At 33.3% G+C, this 19,834-nt stretch overlaps 1 protein-coding gene across 2 annotated transcripts in view; it reads left to right on the top strand.

Annotated features, from left to right (window-relative positions):
- Positions 1 to 19,834, top strand: part of PCNX1 (pecanex 1) — a 160,979-nt gene that overhangs the window by 107,158 nt on the left and 33,987 nt on the right. For both annotated transcript variants that reach the window (XM_045564689.1, XM_045564698.1), the window contains 10 exons: positions 405 to 514; positions 909 to 1,014; positions 2,550 to 2,642; positions 6,155 to 6,305; positions 8,180 to 8,321; positions 9,034 to 9,211; positions 11,888 to 11,996; positions 12,743 to 12,872; positions 15,834 to 15,892; positions 17,646 to 17,861. In XM_045564689.1, coding sequence (XP_045420645.1) covers positions 405 to 514; positions 909 to 1,014; positions 2,550 to 2,642; positions 6,155 to 6,305; positions 8,180 to 8,321; positions 9,034 to 9,211; positions 11,888 to 11,996; positions 12,743 to 12,872; positions 15,834 to 15,892; positions 17,646 to 17,861 — 1,294 coding nt within the window. The remainder of the gene's footprint in view (positions 1 to 404; positions 515 to 908; positions 1,015 to 2,549; positions 2,643 to 6,154; positions 6,306 to 8,179; positions 8,322 to 9,033; positions 9,212 to 11,887; positions 11,997 to 12,742; positions 12,873 to 15,833; positions 15,893 to 17,645; positions 17,862 to 19,834) is intronic.

Here is a 19,834-nt window from a genome sequence, read left to right as displayed (position 1 = left end):
TTTTTCCTACTCCATTATTATATATAATATTATACAATATTTATATACTGTTATTTTATTCTTCACAAAGGAGTGCGTAGTTTACTGTAAAATTAATACCCCTTAAAATCTGAAAGAACTGGTAGCAACATGCATCAGAAGGAAAATATTCCTACCATATGACTAGAGCTTTATTACCCGAAGAAATCTGAAGCTTTAGTACCAAAGGAAATCTAGAAGATAGATTCTAGCTCATCAGAAAATAATAAGTCTAAATTTTTCTGGAATCAAATGCAATTAATAGTGTGGCGAAAATTTTTTGTTGAATTTGATTTCATTGTTTTCTGGAAATATTGGCATAAAAGGATTATATGATGGATTATAAATTAGATGCATATTATTCTGTTAAATTTTTTTTTAAATAGGATTCTTGGGATGGCCAGCATATTCCAGTACTTTTCTCCGTTTTTTGTGGTTTGTTAGTGGCAGTATCCTATCATCTCAGTCGACAAAGCAGTGATCCATCTGTACTTTTGTAAGTGAAATCAATTGCTATTGAATTAAAGAAATTTAAATATGTCAGCATTTCCTTCAAACAATTGCCAAGATACCTTTTTCCCAGTGCCTTTCCAAAGTGCCATTTGGCTTAATCTAGATTAAATTTCAAAATACATTAACTTTGGGTCATTCTGACCAGTGTTTGTTAGTTTTTTCCCTCCCAAGTATTGAAACTATATTTAATAAAAATATTTTCACTGTATGCTTATTTATGATATCGTAAACATTTTGGAATTTATCATTTGTTAATGAGTAAATATATTTGGATCACTTGGTTTTCTGTCATCTTTATTTGCCATTTGAATTACTGGTTTTCAGATTATGTATGTATTTTCTATTAATTATTTTCTCTTAATTTTCTTAATGTAAAGTTCTTTGGTGCAATCCAAGATTTTTCCAAAAACAGAAGAGAAAAATCCAGAAGACCCTCTATCTGAAGTAAAAGATCCACTGCCTGAAAAACTTAGAAATTCTGTTGTAAGTTTTAGCTTTTAGAATCACCAAAAAGACTTAAATTTTAGATGGTTGATCTTGTTATAAAATGAACACTTTTTGGAAATTTTTAGTAATTGGGGGAAAACATATATAGTTATATTTAATAAGATTAGTTGTACATTGTTGATTGCCTTCATTCCAAATTTTAACATGTAAGAAATGCTCATTCCTCAGACTTGGTTTCTATGTAGACCAATATGCTAAACATTTATTTTTAGGTCAGATGAAATTAAGTAATTTCAGTGGCATAGAATTTTTATTCCTAATCAGTTTAGAGTAGGAACTGAAAGATCAGTGTTAACATAAATTACATTTATTTTGTTGGTATTGTTCTTGTTGATAAAAACTGTGTCTTTATAAGTCATTTACTAGTGTTTTAGAATGTTTTATTTCTCAAGACCAGTCTGAAAGTTTGTGTGTTTCCCAGTTTGAACAGAAAGAACAGTAACCTATATTAATGTAATATAGTTAAGTAAATGTAATAATTTTTAAAAATTTCTAATTTAGTGAATTATAATTTTGCCTGTATTCTTTTAGTCATTGTTTAAAAAATGAGTTCTATAGATTCATGTCTGTTTTATAGAACAAATATAAAACATCATTTTCTCAGATTTTAGATTATTTCCATTTGTGAAAAACTAAATGTATATGTGTTGAATTAGAGATAACATTTACTTTCAGTGAACTTGAGCTATTTACATATTTTTTAGAAAACTTTAGAAGTACAAAACTACCTCAAGATATAATTTAAACAAATTTGTTTTCTGACTTTAGTTTCCATGTTAGCAAAGCATATTTCATGTTAAATGCAGTAGTATAGTCTGAATCTAGCTTATAAGCATAAATCTAATGGATCAACTGATAACCAAAGATATTGAGGTTTCTGGTTTTTGCTATAATCACTGAAAACCAAAATCTAGTAAGTAAAATATGACATATGCAGTTTTAATATTTCAAAAGACCAATGAAAACATACCTTATCCAAAGGATTAAACCCCTATAAATGACACTATGACCAGGCACAGTGGCACACTGTGTAGTCCCATCTAGCTGAGGCAGGAGCATTGCTTGAGCCCAGGAGTTCTGGGCTATAATATGCTATGATCACACTTGTAAATAGCCATGGCATTCCAGCCTGGGCAACATAGTGAAACCTGGTCTCAAAAAAAAAAAATTCTAAAAAATGTTGTAGCAACTTACATCCTTTTCCTCTATGTAAAAGTAAAACTTACAGACCCATGGGGGAATAAAAATCTTCATTGTAATTGCACTGTTATACAGCTAGCAGAACTAGATAAATTGTTTGGTTTCCTTTGTATTGCAGTATAATACCAAAATATGAGGAAATTGAAGAAGAAAGTAATATTTATTGTTTTTAATTATTATGTGTAAGAAATATCTAGAAGTTTCCAGAGTATCAATGTAAAATTATTTCTTAAACTTTGCTAGTTGGGAATAAAGGAAAGATTTTTACAAATTTTAATGTAATTGTTTGGTAATTCTTTTTTTTTCAACAGGGTGAGCGTTTACAGTCTGACCTAGTAGTATGCATTGTAATTGGTGTGCTGTATTTTGCTATTCATGTAAGCACAGTCTTCACAGCATTGCAGGTAAAGAATAATTTTGTTCTTTTAATTGGGGGAAAATACAGTCTTGCCCTGCATAACAACATGTCAGTCAGCTACAGACTACATATATGATGGCGGTCCCATAAGATTATAATCGAACTGTCTTACATGTGTACCATTTTTTAAATATTTTATACCATACTTTAACTGTATGTTTGCTGTGTTTAGATACACAAATACTTACATTGTTTTACAGTTGCCTGCAGTGTTCAGTACAGTAACACACTGTACATGTTTATCGCTTAGGAGCAACAGGCTATACCATAAGCCTAGGTGTGTAGTAGGCTACACTGTCTAGGTTTGTGTAAGTACACTGTGATGTTTGTATAATGACGAAATCACCTAACATAGTCTCGGAATGTATCCTGTCTCTAAATGATGCATGACTATAACTTTGTTTGGACTCATTTCTAATCTGATAGTAATGTTTGTCCATAATGCTGAAATATGTGACTTTTTATTTGGTTTTATCAAAAAAATATTAATTTTCTTACAGTTTCTCTGAGCCATGAATCTGGAATTGGCTTATCTGGATGATTCTAGCTCAGGATCTTTCATTATGCTGCAGTCATCTGAGGTTCATTATTTACAGGCCTCAGTTCCTTCTGACTGTTGGCCAGAGACCTCAGTTCCCCTCCATGTGGTTCTCACCATACGCTGCCTGAGTGTCGTCACAAAATGACAGCAGATTTCCACCAGAGCAAGTGACCCTTGAGAGAGAAACCCCAAGACAGAAGCTGCAGTCCCTTATAACCTGATATTGGAAGTGATATCCCACCACTTCTTCCATACTGTGTTGGTAACTTAGATCAACCCTCCTACATTGTGGGAAGAGAATATACGCAAGTGTAAACACCAGGAGGGAAGGATCATGGGGACTATTTCAGAGGCCGACAACCACAGCTCACCCTCTGGCCTCAGTGACTGACATCCTCCCTTATGCAAAATGCACTTATCCCCTCGTAAAACCCCTAAAAGTCTCATTCCAGTACAGTTCGAGGTCTAGAACCTTATCATCTAAAGGTTTGGGAATGGGTGAGGTTCCTCAGGTGTTGTTCCTTATGTACAGTTCCTCAAGCACAGTTCCTTGCATCTGTAGCCCATGTAATTACCATGTTTAGTGTTCTCCCATTCTTTTGTGTAGATCCATATTTCCACATGGTTTGTAGGGCTTCTGCTGAAACATCTGCTGTTAGTGTGATGGTCATTCCCTTGTATGTGACTTGATGCTTTTCTATTGCTATTTTTAGAATTCTCCCTTTGTCTTTGACTTTTGACAATTTGACTATAATGTGCCTTGGAGAAGACCTATGTGGGTGCACGTATAATATTTGGGAATCTTTGAGCTTCTAGTATCTGGTTGTCTGTATCTCTTGCAAGACTTGGAGGTTTTCAGCCATTATTTCATTGAGTAATCTCTCTATTCCTTTGTCCATTCCTTCCATCTGGACAAAATTTGAATATTTGTTAGTTTTTTAGTTTTGCATATATCATGTAGGCTTTCTTTATTTTTTTATTCTTTTTACTACTTGGTTATTTCAAAACACTTGTGTTCAAATTTAGAAATTCTTTCTTCTTGGTCTAGTCTGTTGTTGGCGCTCTTAATTATGTATTATTTTACTCATTGAACTCTTTAGTTACAGAATTTCTATTTGGTTCTTTTTTATGATATCTCTTTGTTGATGTTCTCACTTAGATCATGAATTTTTTTTTTTTTTTTTTTTTTTTTTTTTTTTTTTTTTGAGACAGAGTCTTGCTCTGTTGCCTGGGCTAGAGTGCCATGGTGTCAGCCTAGCTCACAGAAACCTCAAACTCCAGGGCTTAAGCAATGCTTCTGCCTCAGCCTCCCGAGTAGCTGGGACTACAGACATGTGCCACCATGCCTGGCTAATTTTTTTTTATATATATATTTTTAGCTGTCCAGATCATTTCTTTCTATTTTTAGTGGAGACGGGGTCTCCCTCTTGCTCAGGCTGGTCTCGAACTCCTGACCTCGAGCAATCCTCCCACCTCGGCCTCCCAGAGTGCTGGGATTACAGGCGTGAGCCACTGCGCCCGGCCAGATCATGATTTTTTTTCCTAATTTCTTTGTATTATTTATCTATGTTCTCTTTTATCTCACTGAATTTCCTCAATATCATTATTTTGAATCCTTTTTAGGCATTTAATATATTTCCTTTTCTTTGGGGTCTTTCACTGGAGAATTATTATGTTCCTTTGGAAGTGTCACATTTTCTTGCCTTTTTATGTTTCTTGTGTCCTTACCATGATATCTGTTCATGATTTTTAACAGTTGCTTTTTCCAATTTTATGGTTTATCTTTTTTGGGGAAAAACTTCTTTCTGTAGATGTATCTATGATGTTGGTTGGGCAGGATGCATTGCTTCTGGGTGGGTGCAGTAATGTGTCCCTGTGATTTCTAAGGCTGTAATTGGTGTCAGTGGTGTCTGTGAGTTCCTCAGTGGCTTAGGCTGTGTTTGTTAATGGAGGCAGTAGCAAGGCTTGCTTGGGATGGGGATGCCAGGTGGGCTGGTCCTTGGGCACCAGTGGTGGCAGCAGTGCGTTGGGTGTGCTAGTCCTTGGACTGCTGGGCAGCATACATGAGCACTGGTGGTATTGGGTCCAGGTGGGCCAGTCCTTGGGCCTCCAGTTGATATACTTGGGTGTTGGTGGTAGTAGGGAGGAGAAATTTTAAGATGTGTTATCCTTCTAACAAATGACTCTTCTTCAGTATGAGTCAGGATGTGATGACTCAGATGATTGTCCCTGCTGAAAGCCTTACCATACCCTTCGTAGTCACAAACAAATGGTCTCTGCCCTGTGTGCTTACACAAGTGTGCATCAAGCTTCTAGGCCGTGTTATAATTGACAATGTAGTTGAGGAAGGAGCAGACAACCCTCCTGGGAAGCGTGAAGGGTGGCAGGAAAGAGGCTGGGCTCTTGGCGGCTGTGATGTGTTCATCAGTGATGCCCATGGATGACACCACCTCAGTGACGGAGGCTGGTGGCTCTAGGGTGCCTGGGCCTCCACACCTTGGGTCAGGCATGTAGCCGTGTGCCAAGCCATGTTCTGTGAACCAGTATATGCAGCTGACTGTTCCAGACAGACCCTACCATAGTCCATGCCCTTGATCTTTACTATTTAAAACAATACACTGCTCTGAATGTCATGTAGAACATTCTTATGGTAGAAAGCAGTATAACTCAGGCCACTCTCTCATTATATACAGTAGTATGAGACACCAAAGAAAGTAGTTAATGCATTTTAAAATATCTATGATATATGAACAGCCACTAACTTTCAAGACTGAGTTAATCAGGAAAAAATGCGTAATATAGAAATGTTAACTGTAGAAAAATGTTTGGTTTTTAGATTCTAAAATTCTTTTTGCTCTTCATTATCAAATGGAAAACTAAACTGACGAATTTGAAGTTCTACAATGATTCTCAAAATCACTCCTAATTTTTTCAGTTTTTTGTACTTATTTTTTTAGCCTGCTCTCAAGTATGTGTTGTATGCACTGGTTGGCTTTGTGGGATTTGTAACCCATTACGTACTGCCTCAAGTTAGAAAACAACTACCGTGGCACTGTTTCTCTCATCCTCTGCTAAAGACAGTGGAGTATAATCAGTATGAAGTTCGAAGTAAGTATATCATTAGCTCTCTTTCTTTTAATACTATGACTTTTTCCCCTTATTAGGCTGATAGTTTAATATATGTTGAGTTCAATAAGTATCATCAAGAAACACTTTGGCTTATATGTTTTATACTTAGATTTCAAGCTGTAAATGAGTCAAATCTCTTGCAGGATGCTCTAATTTCAGCTGAAGTATAAATATGAGTTCTACAATGCCAGTTTTCCACAGGAAAAACTCACTTCTTCTCTAAATTGGTCTGCACAGATCTCTCATTGATGACTCCTTGTGTGCGTCTATGACTTCTCTGTCACGACCCTTCACTTCCCCTAATAAGGCTTTTTTGTTGTTGTTGTTGTCATATACAGGCAACGCAATCCTTAAATCACAGGGAGAAGAGAGAAGTCTTTGATCCTGTTTCTACCAGAGACACTATGTCCTACCAGAGAGGAGTATAAAAGAATTTATAAAGTGCAAAGAAGTTGAAACATTTTGTAATTGTCATTATTAGTTCAGATTTGGGATGAAATATAAAAATTACTCAAAAAGAGATAGAAGGCCAGTCCACTTGGCAAGCTTCTTCCTTGCCACTGCAAACACTGACTTTTCTTTCCCGTTGTTACGTATTCAGTTCTTGTTCATTGGCCCCATGACCTGTAATATACTGTTACTTCCTCATTTTAGGGAAATAATAAAAGTTCATACCTATATCATTTATTATATAACAATGATTGAATAGGCCAATTTTTTCCCCTCAGACTTTTCCCATGGTGAATTACTGTAAAGAGAGTAAATTACTCAATTGCATTCACAAAGGAAATTTCCTGGGCCTTTTAGTGAAATTGATTGAAACATCATGTTACTGTAATCTTGATCACCCGTTTAATCTTGGAGAGATAAATAAACAGTAATTTGTAGGTTGCAGTAATAACTCTGGTAGACCTTTTACAAAATTTGTATTCATTTAATAAGAAAAAATGACATGAAACTGTATAAGAATATGTACTGGCCCATTTCTGCCATCAGGAAAATAATTCAGTATGAGATTTTTTTTTGACAGTGAACTATTAGTATTGTTTTCATATATAAATGATAGCAAGTATATCTAGTTTGTTTTAAAGATCAGTTTTCATTAAATTATTGATTATATTGTTTATTTTTGATCTTTATAGAACATTTAGTCTAAATTTTTATAAATTTTGAATCATCATAACATTTTTGACTTATTAATAGTACTAGGTAATAGCAAAGTTGTTTTTTTTTCATCATACTGATTTTAGCAATTGAAAGAAAAAATATTATTCGTTAGAGACCTTCCAAAAGAACTTCCAGGTAAGTGACTGATTTCAAATAGCCGAAGAACCATGTTTTAAATGTTTTATTTTATCCCAGACACTTTCTCCAATAAAATAATATTGAAGTGTTAGAAAAAATATTATTGGCAATGAAAATGACTTTTATGAAGTATGTGAATTCAAATCATAGCATATTTTATATTTGTTCTGAGATAGCATATCTTATATGTATATGTGTATGCAACTATATACATATATCTTAGCATTTTAAAAACAGATTATTTAGTAGATCATTTATTTTTTGGGGGGAAGAGCAGTGTAATAGTATCTTTTTCTCCATAAGCTCTAAGCATAAATGAGAAAAGTTATTGTTAAGAACTGAGGTTTCAAGAATTCTAAATGTAAGTCATGTCTAAGTTGCATATTTTTAAGTGTTTCAAAGCTAATTGAAGTACTAGATTCTTTACATTTTAATTTATAGTATAGAACTAAATTTAAGTTATAAGATTTTCCTTTCTCATCACATTACCTAAACTACTGTATATGTTAGATGACATGTGGTCTTCTTGACTTATATTGCCCTGTTAGATGCAGCCACTATGATGTGGTTTGAGAAACTTCATGTGTGGCTTCTTTTTGTGGAGAAGAATATCATCTATCCATTGATTGTCCTTAATGAACTTAGTAGCAGTGCAGAGAAAATTGCTAGTCCAAAAAAATTGGATACAGAGTAAGTACAATAATTCTGTAATCTAAGCCTGACTGTTGGAGGCTGTCATAAACAGTGTTTTAAAGTTTTGATCAAATATCACATAATCATTGTCTTTTTGGAGCAAGGCACTCTGAGTTTAAAAATTCAGGTGAGATTTTTGTCTTTGTCTTCCCTTTTTTAAACATCTGTTTCTGCTATTGGCATATTCACTACCCCATACATCTCATCACCAATTGGTATTTTATGAGAGGATATTTATTTAGTAAGGTTAATTTTTAATATTAGATGGCAAGTTTGATAGATGGCTAAATTTTATACTATATAGGTAGTTACTTGCCTCCATGGTCGTCCTGCGGGACTACTCGCTGGAGTATGTACATGTTGTTGAGTAAGCGTTAATGTATGTATTTCATGTGCTAAGTGCAGTTGATGTTAAAGCAGTAGAAATACTGAGAAACTAGAGAACCAGATGTCAGATTTACAATACTATTTTTAAAATATGCTTACTCATATAAAGGATAAGAATCATAATACATACTATTAAAAGGGAATATTATACTAAGATTCTTTCAGGATCTGATTTGCTTAGCCATATAAATCATTTTTAGAAACTGAAATTTGATCTATATATTGTAAGGTTAGTAAATTCTGTGGTTATTTTTCTAAAATTAGTAAATTTTCTAATGTTTTCAGTCATGAGGTCATGATTTGTGCTTTCTTTCTATCATAGATTAGGTGCTTTAATGATCACCATTGCTGGTTTGAAGTTGCTACGATCCTCGTTTAGCAGCCCTACGTATCAGTATGTCACAGTCATCTTTACTGTGCTCTTTTTCAAATTTGACTATGAAGCCTTTTCAGAGACCATGCTTTTGGATCTCTTCTTCATGTCCATACTCTTCCACAAGGTAATTTATCACTGAAAGGAATATCCTTATCTATAAAAATTACCTCCTTAAGTAATATGCTTTTTAATGAGGATTATGCTTATATTTCGTTGGTTTTATTATCTTTTAAGGAAGTAATATCTCTCTTCAATCAATCAGTTATTTAGGAGCATGTTAGCATCCCTAAACAATGCTAGTCACTGCAATTCATAAAAGATATATTTCTTGCTATAGCTAGGAAGATAAGATTAAGTTCCATAGAAAGATGAGAGAAACATTAATAAGTATATATTTTTAAATATATAGAATCTTCCAAATGGGGTATAGTTTTGAATAATTCTAGAAATAGAATTGGTAATAATTTAATTGGGCCATGGGCTGCTGGACGGATGGAGGGAGCAAATTCTAGCTGAGGATAATAACCTGACAGCCAAATGCAAACAGTAGATGCTGAGGACACTTTGGCCAGATGGGAGCAATCAGAAATTAGCCTGATGTAACATTTGCAGAATACTGTGAAGTTTACAGAATGCTTCAAAAATGTGTTATCCATCCATGAGATAGATGTTCTTACGCCTTTTACAAATGAGATGATAAAACCTGGGTCTTCTGCCTCCCAGTCCAAGGATCTTTTTGCTGAACCACACTACCTTTCTGAATGAAATAGTTTGTACAGTCAGATTATTTATAAGTTAAATAGCAATTAGATTTCATGTTAACACTGACCACATACAAAGGACTTTGACATATATTATCCCATTTGATAGGTAACAGAGAGCTGAAGCAAATGAACAGCTACAAAACACAATGAAAATCCAATTTTAGGAAAGTTAGCCTGGTCAGCCACATTTGGGATGAATTGGGGAAGAGAGAACGTAAAGGTACGGAGAACAGCTTAAGAGATTGTGACAATAATTTAGATGTGATAGAGATCTGACCTAGGATGGGAACAGTAAAAATGGAAAACCATTAACCTGAATAAGGTTTCATTGGTAGTCATTTTCCATATTGTGGTAAATAGCTTCTGAAATATTCCAGTATTGTATTTGTTCAACCACTAATTCGTGTGCATTTTATCATTTATTTCCTCTTTTAGTGAGTGTGGTTATTAACCAAAGGCGGAATCCTGAAAGTTAGTAAGAGAATTGTTTGTATAAAGAAGCATGTAGTTTCTCACAGATTTAAATATTAATATTTAGATTGAAAATTGTATTTCATCTTATTTTACTGGTTAGGAAAAAGTGAAAGTTGTAGTAAAATATAAACTAAATCTTTGAAATATAGTTGCTACACTTAACTCTGCATTAGTTTGGGTTTTCTTAATACTTTCATTTATTTTTAAATATTTTTTTGAGAGCATACCAGTTTCCAGAACTGTTATAAATGCTTAGGGCTACATCAGTGAACAAAACAAAGAAAGCTCTCCCCTTACGGAGTTTGATTTTACATCATCAGTAGATAGAACTTAACTGTGATAATAAGTAATTTTCAAGGGATCTCTTCAGATATATTTTTAATTCTAAGATATTGTTGTAAGGTGCACCATGGATTTAATAACCTTTTGAGAAAAAAATTAAAGGTATACAGAAATGTTTTTACCTACCAACCCCTTACCCATGTAATTACATATTATTTTTTTGTTTAATATTACAGTCAAAATTTGAGTACAGTCTGTTTCACATTTAGAATCTGAAGAGTTTTCTGAGTCACTGCTTTTAAGTAGTTATAATGGCATTTTGGTGATACAAATTCTGCTTTTATTTACTGTGATCTCGATCACTTTAGAACCAAGGGTTGCCAGCATGATTTTGAGTCATGGCAAAGAATACTGGGGTTCATCTGCATTTTCTAATCAAATGAAGTTGTGATTTCTTTTTTAAATTGGATGTTAAACAAATTCATTTGTAAATCAGTTTAAGTATTTTTAAGAGATTAGGTATGTATTTGTTGTGTAATCATGGCACCGAATTAGTCAGAACTTCTTGCTTTTAAGATTCTATGATTTGTGTTGAGAGTTTGACTTTGTATTGCCTAACATGCAGAAGCAATCTTGGACAAACATAGCAATTCTGTTTCAGTATTGAAGACATGTTCAACAACAATAACAGATCCAAACTTAAATTTTTAAGATGAAAATGTGTACTGTGTTTTTATTGACAACACTTGAGGTTGTCAACACATGCCTAGAACACACAACTACATTTTTATGCAAACCAGCAGGGACAATTACATTACAACTGCTGTTTTCATTTTCCTTTTGACATTGCATTTAAAACATACTCAGTTTCCAAAGCATTAAAATTTGGGGAAAATGTGTCGTAGAATAAAATAAATATGTGTATTACTTAAGCTTTATAGACATCTAGAGTTCTTTTCAAGGACAGTTATTTTGCTGCTTCTTGCCTTTGTTTGTTTTGCTTATGGTAGTAGTAATATATTGCCAATAGAGGGCATAGCATGTTTTAAACAGATGAAACAAATTCCTAAGTCAGCTAGCTGTTTTTACTTAAAAATAGTGTCTTCATTGAGAAATAAATACAGTGTTTTGGCAGTTGATATATTTTTTCCTATTACGCAAATGGCAAATAATTTCAATGTCATTTCCCTATTAGGAAGAAAATACATTTTACAAGTTTTCCATTTCAAAATATGTGATGATAAGTTTTTTTACAAATGGCTTTACTTTTTCTCCTACAGCTTTGGGAGCTTCTTTATAAATTGCAGTTCGTGTATACCTATATTGCCCCGTGGCAGATTACGTGGGGTTCTGCCTTCCATGCTTTTGCTCAGCCCTTTGCAGTGCCCCGTATCCTTCTGATTAAAGTTTTATAAGAATGAACAGTCATATCCTTTATAGGCATAGAATATAGTTAGCTATGTAATAAATCATCAAGATTTCGATTGTTTAGCTTGTATTAATGTCTGTGACTCATAGATCATCTTAATATGAGGAAAGTATTAAAGTTTTATAAATAAGTAATGCTAATTTAAAATTTTATGTCTTCATATATGAATATTAAAGTTCATTAATTTCTAATACATACAAAATATGTTTAGAAATAGTTTTAATAAAGACATAAAACTTTTTTAGTAATATGATTACAGTTAAATTCTGTCCAAAGTTTTCTATTCTCGTCATTTCTTAAAAGTATTTTGTAAATAATAGTAAGGGTTAGTGATAACATTGATGTTGAAATGCAGACTTTTGGTGTCTGCAAATTTTAGTTTTAACCTTTTAGAAAATTGAAACCAACCATCTCTTCCCAAGATTGATGTGTGGACTTTTACCAAATACATATTAGCAAATAGTTACTTGGCCCCCTTCAAAGCATCATACCACGTTGTACTTACCTTGTTGTGTCTTTTTATTGGTAGCCCCTTATACTGTCCAGTGACACTCTCTCTGTATTCTTCTGGTGAACCTCATTTTTTTAATTGTTGTAATCTAAATGTATTTGTGAGTTTTGTTTTTTGTTTCAGTTTGGTTTGGTTTTTTTTGGGGGGGGGGGTGTGCTCAGATGAATGTTAATTTCCTTAACCAGTTTCCCATAGATTCAGCCATGTTGTTTATTCAGGCTGTTGTGTCAGCCTTCTTCTCTACTCCACTGAACCCCTTTCTGGGAAGTGCAATATTCATCACTTCATATGTTCGACCTGTGAAATTCTGGGAGAGAGACTATAAGTGAGTAGAATAAAACACTTGAAAAGCAATTTTTATCTTTTTTGCTAGTAAAAACTATTGATAGCATAATTATTTGAAGTATTTATGGTTCATAATTGTGTTGAAATGATTATTTTTACTAAAAATTTGTATACTACAAAAGAGTTGGGAAAAAATCATTTTTTATTTTTTTCTACTCATAAGATTTTAAAACAATGTTTTGATTGAATATATTCATTTTTATATCTTTTCTTTTGGTAATATTTCTGAGAATTATTTCACATTAATAATACTCTGAAACTTTATACAGTGTTATTATAATAGTCATAATGAATTATTTCATAGTTTTCTTAGAAATAGCTGGCTATTTCTAGAGCTAAATTTTTTTATAGGTTATTTCTGCCTTTTCGTGAAGAAAGCTTTTAATGACGACCTTTGTACATGAAGTGTTTTGTTCACTTAGGCTTAGTTCCTTAGGCTACCTTTTTAATGCTTAGTGACCATCTTTTTATGTAATCTCTTCAAATTTCATTGTATTTAAGGAAGAATTCCTAAAAGGGTAACTACTGAGTTGTGGAGTATAAACATTTTTTAAAGGCTTTTAATATGTATTAACACATGGATTTAGAAAGAGCTTGTACAAATTTATAACTGGCCATCTCCACGACAGCCTTTCTCTCTACACTTTCACACATTGGCATATTTAACAGGTGAAAACTGTAATCTCATCTTTTAAACAATGAACTAGTTTGTGGACTTGAAATATTTACTTTGGTCGTTTATCTAAAACCAGATGTTATTTCTCATTTTGGTGATTTTCAGTGTTATTTATGTCTTATTCTTCTGGGCAAATTCTAGCCCAAAATAATGTTCTATAACAACAGTTCTTAAACTTTTTGGTTTCAGAACCACTTTACACTCTTAAAGATTATGGAAGTGCCAAAGAGTTTTTTAAATATGGGTTTTCTCTACCAATATTTACTGTAGCAGAAAGAAAAATTCAAAAAATGTTAAATGTTTACCAAGAGTTCAAGGCTATAGTGTGCTCTGATCACACTGGTGAATGCTATGAATAGCCACTGCATTCCAGCATGACAATATAGCAAGAACCAGTCTCTCTTTTTTTTAAATTATTTTTTTATTTTGCCTGCTTCTTTTTTCCTTCATAGAGACCCAGTCTTTTTAAAAATAAAAATGGATCTGCTTGTGTTTGCATAGAATGTCTGTAAAGGTTGCCTAAGAAACTACCATATTTCCACAAACCTAAGGCTGTTTGATGCTGAAGCTCCCTTTTTGATTAATTAATTTTAAAATAACAATACTATATCCAGTGCATGCTAACATAAATAACATTTTAAATTAAGAACAACTATATTTCTCCCCCTGCTAAAAAAAATTAGTGAGAAGAGTGGCATTGTTTTATAGTTTTGCAAATCTTTTAAAGTGTGGCTTATTGAAAGATAGCTGGATTCTCATACCTGCTTCTGCATTCAGTCTGTTGTAATATGTTGTTTTGGTTCAAGCATATGAAGAAAATCCGGCCTTACACAGATATGTAGTTGGAAAAGAAAAGTATTTTAATAGCCTCTTAAGACAATTGTGGATATTTTTCTTTGCTCCTTCACTAAACCTCAAGAACTGGTAGTTTCTTAAAACTAGTTGCAGTGTGAAATCTAAACCATATCTGCAAACTTTTGGAGCTGTATTGCATCAAAATTTACTAATCTGTCGTATACTTTGAATGAATGTTTTACCTATGCATAATTTTGTAATGTTATTTATTGGTCATTTGGAAAATATTGGTTCACTGCGTAATGAAGATCTTCCAAATATTGACACATTTCATTATGCAATGTTTTAAAAAATGTTTATTCATATCAACACCAATTTCAAAAAAATATTAAGTATTGGGACTCTATCAAGCTCATGGTGGTAGATACAAGTTTCCAAAATTCTCATTTTGGCGTGAAAGCTTGAATTTTATCATTGTCAATAGATACTGCCAGTTTTTCTTGAAATGACAGACTGGCTTTCTTTTTTGTTTGTGCAAGCAATGTGTTAAATACCCTCATCTGAATGATCTCAAAATTTTTCCATTAGCCGTTCAAGTAAAAATGGCGTTCCAAGAAAAAAAAGCAGCTGGTTCAGCTTGCAATTCAAACAGTTGCATAAATGTTTTCCCTTGTGGCAACCATTGTACTTCAGAGTGGAGCAGAAATGCTTTATGTGTATTTTCTCATTTTGCCATAGAGTATTAAAAAGGCCTGTACTAAGGGGTTGAGATTTAATAAAATTAATAATTTTTACTGCTTCATTAGGGATGTTTTAAAATGAAACTTGAATTTTTTGTTTTGTTTGCTTTATTGTGCAAGTGTGGCAGTGAAGAGTAGCATGATTTGGTGCCAGTGTCTTGATTCATGCTCAGACAACAGCAGTCTTATCCGCCGTTGCGTTTACACCACAGTGCAGTTGGCAACACAGTGAAAAATGGCAAATAGCAATTCCGTATTATTATGAAAATAGTTTTGGTCTGGAAAACTTCCTAAAAGAGTCTTGGATTCTGTGGACGACATTTTGGGAACTGCTGTTCTAAGGAACATTGTGCCACTGGCCGTTAATGGATGTACCTTCCCCTTGCAAAAAATGTTGCATTGTTAAGAACCATATACAGTATGTAGTTTTGCATCCTGGTCAATTTTTTTTCACAGTACACTCGTAGATGTCTTTCTACACATTGTGCAATTAAAAAACTGCTATGTTTATGTGTGGTTAAGGTGGTAAAGAAGAAAAAATATTCCCCCTTAAAGTGTGCCACTAAGGTGTTTTATCATTATACTAATCATAGATTTTTCTTCAGAGATTTTCATAAAGTGACAATATTTATTTCATCTATATCCTATAGTTTCTATCTCACTCTAAATTATTGAACATTTTTAAAATGTAAAGAAAGTTACTGAAAATGTTTTATTTTTTCCTCTTCAGTACAAAGCGAGTGGATCATTCAAATACCAGATTGGCTTCCCAGCTTGATAGAAATCCAGGTAATCTCTATTTGTGAGCAAGGAGGCAAGTCTGAGGATTTATTTTACCCATATATGTTTATATTCACTCCCGACTTGTTGGGAATCCTCTATGAATTCAAAATAGTCATTTTTTAAAAATGTAATATCTTTTGCTTTATTTGGTTTATTTTAGCAAAGTATATGTGAATTGATCTATAATTTATATATTCATCTTTTGTATTATAAAATGCATTTTGAGAGGGCTGATGGGGATAAAATAATGCCATTCAAAGATGGTTCTTTCATAGGTTAAAAAGTAGAAAACAGTTAAAGTAAAATTGGTCAGTTGTGTTGAAGGGTATGCAGTCATACTGATAAATGTTTTATTAATATGTTTGCTTCCACCTTTCCCTCAATGTTAAGGTAAATGTTAATTTTATACAGTTTATTATATACAGAGATATCATCTAGGCAGCCCAATAACCACTTAAGACAGAGCTTCAGTCGGTGAGTCTTTGGTGGTGGTACCATTATCTAAAATCTGGTTCTTAGTTTTGTCATTTGGGAAACATCATTTTGTCGGCCTGCCTAATAGTCTGACAGAGAAAAAGTGAGTCTCGTTGCCCCAACCATAAGAGATTAATATATCAACCAGAACTCCAGTGTGTTAATTTACTAAAGGAAATCTTATTCCCAGATAGACTGGAATATTTGTATCCGTTTGACTCATGAATTCCTTCAAATACTCTTTCCATCTGAGAAAGCAAACTAGAAGAATCAGATTGATTCTTAATTATACAATTGGGTTAAGGAGAACCAGTTATTTGATATTAATGACTGTCATAATCATGTTCTGGTAAAGAGAAGAACCATTTCAGCTGTGGTATGTGCTTGTAAAGGGTTGGAGTTCTTGTGATGATGATGCCATCCTACGTAATAAAAAGCACATGTCCTGAATTAATATACACGCTTTTGTGATAGGCAGATGTAGAATTGTTAGTCATTTTATTGACATTAAAACCTGGGATTCCCCTTTCATTATTACTTAGTTTAGCTGAGTTTAAAATTATAATTAAGCTTTAAATATTTTGCCATTCTCTATTACTATACTTTGGGCACCCTTTTACAGATTATTGCTTTGTATGGGTTACTTCTAGAGATGGCCATATCATTTATTGAGTGGTGTTTTATCTTAATGTTTTTCTTAAGGATAACATGAAACATCAGTATTGTAGGTCCTTTGCTGCTATGTCTGCATATAGAGTTTATTTCTGTTTAGTATTAGCCATCTTGATATTTAGGTTCTTTTTGATTGACCAACTTCTCTTTGTTTTGGAGTGTCTTATTTATTCACATCTTGTATGATTTTATCCATTTCCTTTACCAAGTAGTCTTTTTCTTCTCCTTTTGAATTGTTTTATCTTTTGTATTTCTCTTGTATGGTTTTAATTATAAGGCATATTTCATTGAATAACTTATGGACTGTTAAAGAGGTGGAAAAGTTCTTAGATTACATCTAATCCAGTTCCTATTTTTTATTGATGGAAACCATAGATTCCATAAGCATAGGTTATGTTACTTCTAAATCTAAATTATAAAACCTTTCCATTATCCTGTATTTCATTTTTATATAGAAACTGTTATGGGTATGAATATTACTTTCCTTGCCAAAGAAATATAATTAATTATAACCCTAACTGGAAGTTAGTTTTAATATTTTTAAAAATCTTGTTTGCTGATATAAAGGGGACTTAAGATGAAATTTAACTTCTTTTTAATCCCTTCTTTATAGGATCAGATGACAACAATCTGAATTCCATCTTTTATGAGCATTTAACTAGATCCCTGCAACACAGTCTCTGTGGTGATTTGCTGCTAGGACGGTGGGGAAACTACAGTACCGGGGACTGTTTCATCCTTGCCTCTGACTACCTGAACGCGTTAGTACACCTCATAGAGATAGGCAACGGTCTGGTCACTTTCCAGCTGCGGGGACTTGAATTCAGAGGTAAGATATTCGTTCACTTTTTTTTCTTTAGTATACTCCTGTGACAGTTAAGTTTTATATGTTCATATTTCAAATGAAAAGTTGTTATAAAATTAGATCTTTGGAGTTGTGGAGTGTGAAAAGTTGTTAAAGAGTAATTATTAGACTTTTCCCCCAAAATTCATATTCCAAGAAGAATCATTTTTACTATATGGCATCATATGACTTGTTTTCCTGGAGATGTTGAATTTCTGTTACAATGTGTGTGTCCTCTTGCTGGTCCCTTTTGTGACCAGCGCCATAAATGTGTTAGATGGCTAGCAGCATAGAATGCTGAATTTTTGTATGAGGGAGAGTAGCTAACCAAGTGACATTCATATAGACACCATGCCTTTGTGCTCAATAATGTTTTTAATTGAAGTAAAATTCACACAATGTAAAATTAACGGTGGCATTTAGTATATTCACAATGTTGTATAGCTGCCACCTCTGTCTAGTTCCAAAGCATTTTCATCACTCCAAAATAAAACCCCGTACCCATTAAGCAGTTACTACCCATTTCCCCCTCCCACCAGCCTGCACACTTTTATGTACTGACAAAGCTGTTTCTACTCAGAAAATCGTGTGTTCAGAAACATACCAACTTGATGTTATCAACTCCTGTAAATTGATTAACTTGAATAGGAAGTTCAAGTACTGTTATTAAATATCTTTCCAGTCTAGGGAACTTTAGGACTTACGAGTTTTGAGAGAGTTTTTGATTTCTTCTAAGAAGTGCTTTTGAGTGTTTTTAATCAGGAATAGGAAATAACAAAAGCATTTGACTAGGATCAAGTCAAATCTCTACCCCCTATAGCTTTATTTTTACTCTGGTATTGAATCAGAAGGCTTACACCTTTGTTTTGGCATGTCAGTGGAACAAGTATTTCTCTAGAAGTTATTAATAACACTATTCACTAGAAATAAGACTTTGGGTATGTAGCACTCAAATTAATTCAATAAATGTTTATGTTTATTACTTATTTATGATTTGTTTGTGATCTATTCATTTCTTCTCCCTCCTTTCTATCCTCCTTCCCTCCCTCTCTCCTCAAAATGTCCTATTCTTGTCTTATGAATGTTTGTTTCTGCCTCTCCATCAGGAGCCTAGGACCTTAACTCCATCTCTTCTAGAGTCTTCCCCCATGTTCAAACCTTATCCAGCTAGATGCGTCCAAAAGTCAGCAGCACACCCTTACTTAAATCTACTACTGCTATGACTTTTAACTCCCTTTTTAAGTTTTGGCACCTGAAGTTTTCATCCTTGTTTTTTAATTTTATTTATTTTTTTATTTCACAAATGTGCATGGGAAGGCTTTTTTGTTGAGCATTTCCAATGTGTGTGTGTGAAATGGAGTGGTGCCCTTCTTATCATCTGCTCATTCTACCATATTAATCAGGAATTTTCCAAATTAAAAAATTTGAGCCAAATTCTCACTCTTCCAACTTTCATTCTCCAGTACTCAGTAGATTCAAATAAATTTTTAGATAAATCCTTTGCTATTCAAACTCTAATTATTTGACAGTCAAAACTCAAATTTGGAAACATGGTATCCCTTACTATCTGAACTTGTGCTAGACTTAGATAACGAGGAATACCTGTATTCTTCACTCAGACGCTGGGATTTTTTTATTGATGCACAATATTTTACATGTTTATGGGGTACATGTGATATTTTGTTATAGTCATAGAATGCATAATGATGAAGTCAGGGAATTTGGGGTATACATCACCTTGAGTATTTATCATTTCTGTGTATTAGGAACATTTCAAGTTCTCTCTCCTAGCTACTTTGGAATATATAATACATTGTTTCTAACTGTAGTCATCCTACTCTGCTATCAATCATTAGAACTTATACCTTCTATCTAACTGTATGATTGTACCCATTGACCAACCTCTCTTTGTCACCCCCTCCCATTCACACACGGGATTTTTTTTTAAAGGTATAGTT

Source organism: Lemur catta, chromosome 1, assembly GCF_020740605.2.
Source record: "Lemur catta isolate mLemCat1 chromosome 1, mLemCat1.pri, whole genome shotgun sequence".
In the NCBI taxonomy this organism is placed as follows: Eukaryota; Metazoa; Chordata; class Mammalia; order Primates; family Lemuridae; genus Lemur; species Lemur catta.
Note: the sequence above shows the minus strand (reverse complement) of the source record. Positions and strands in the feature narration are given on the sequence as shown.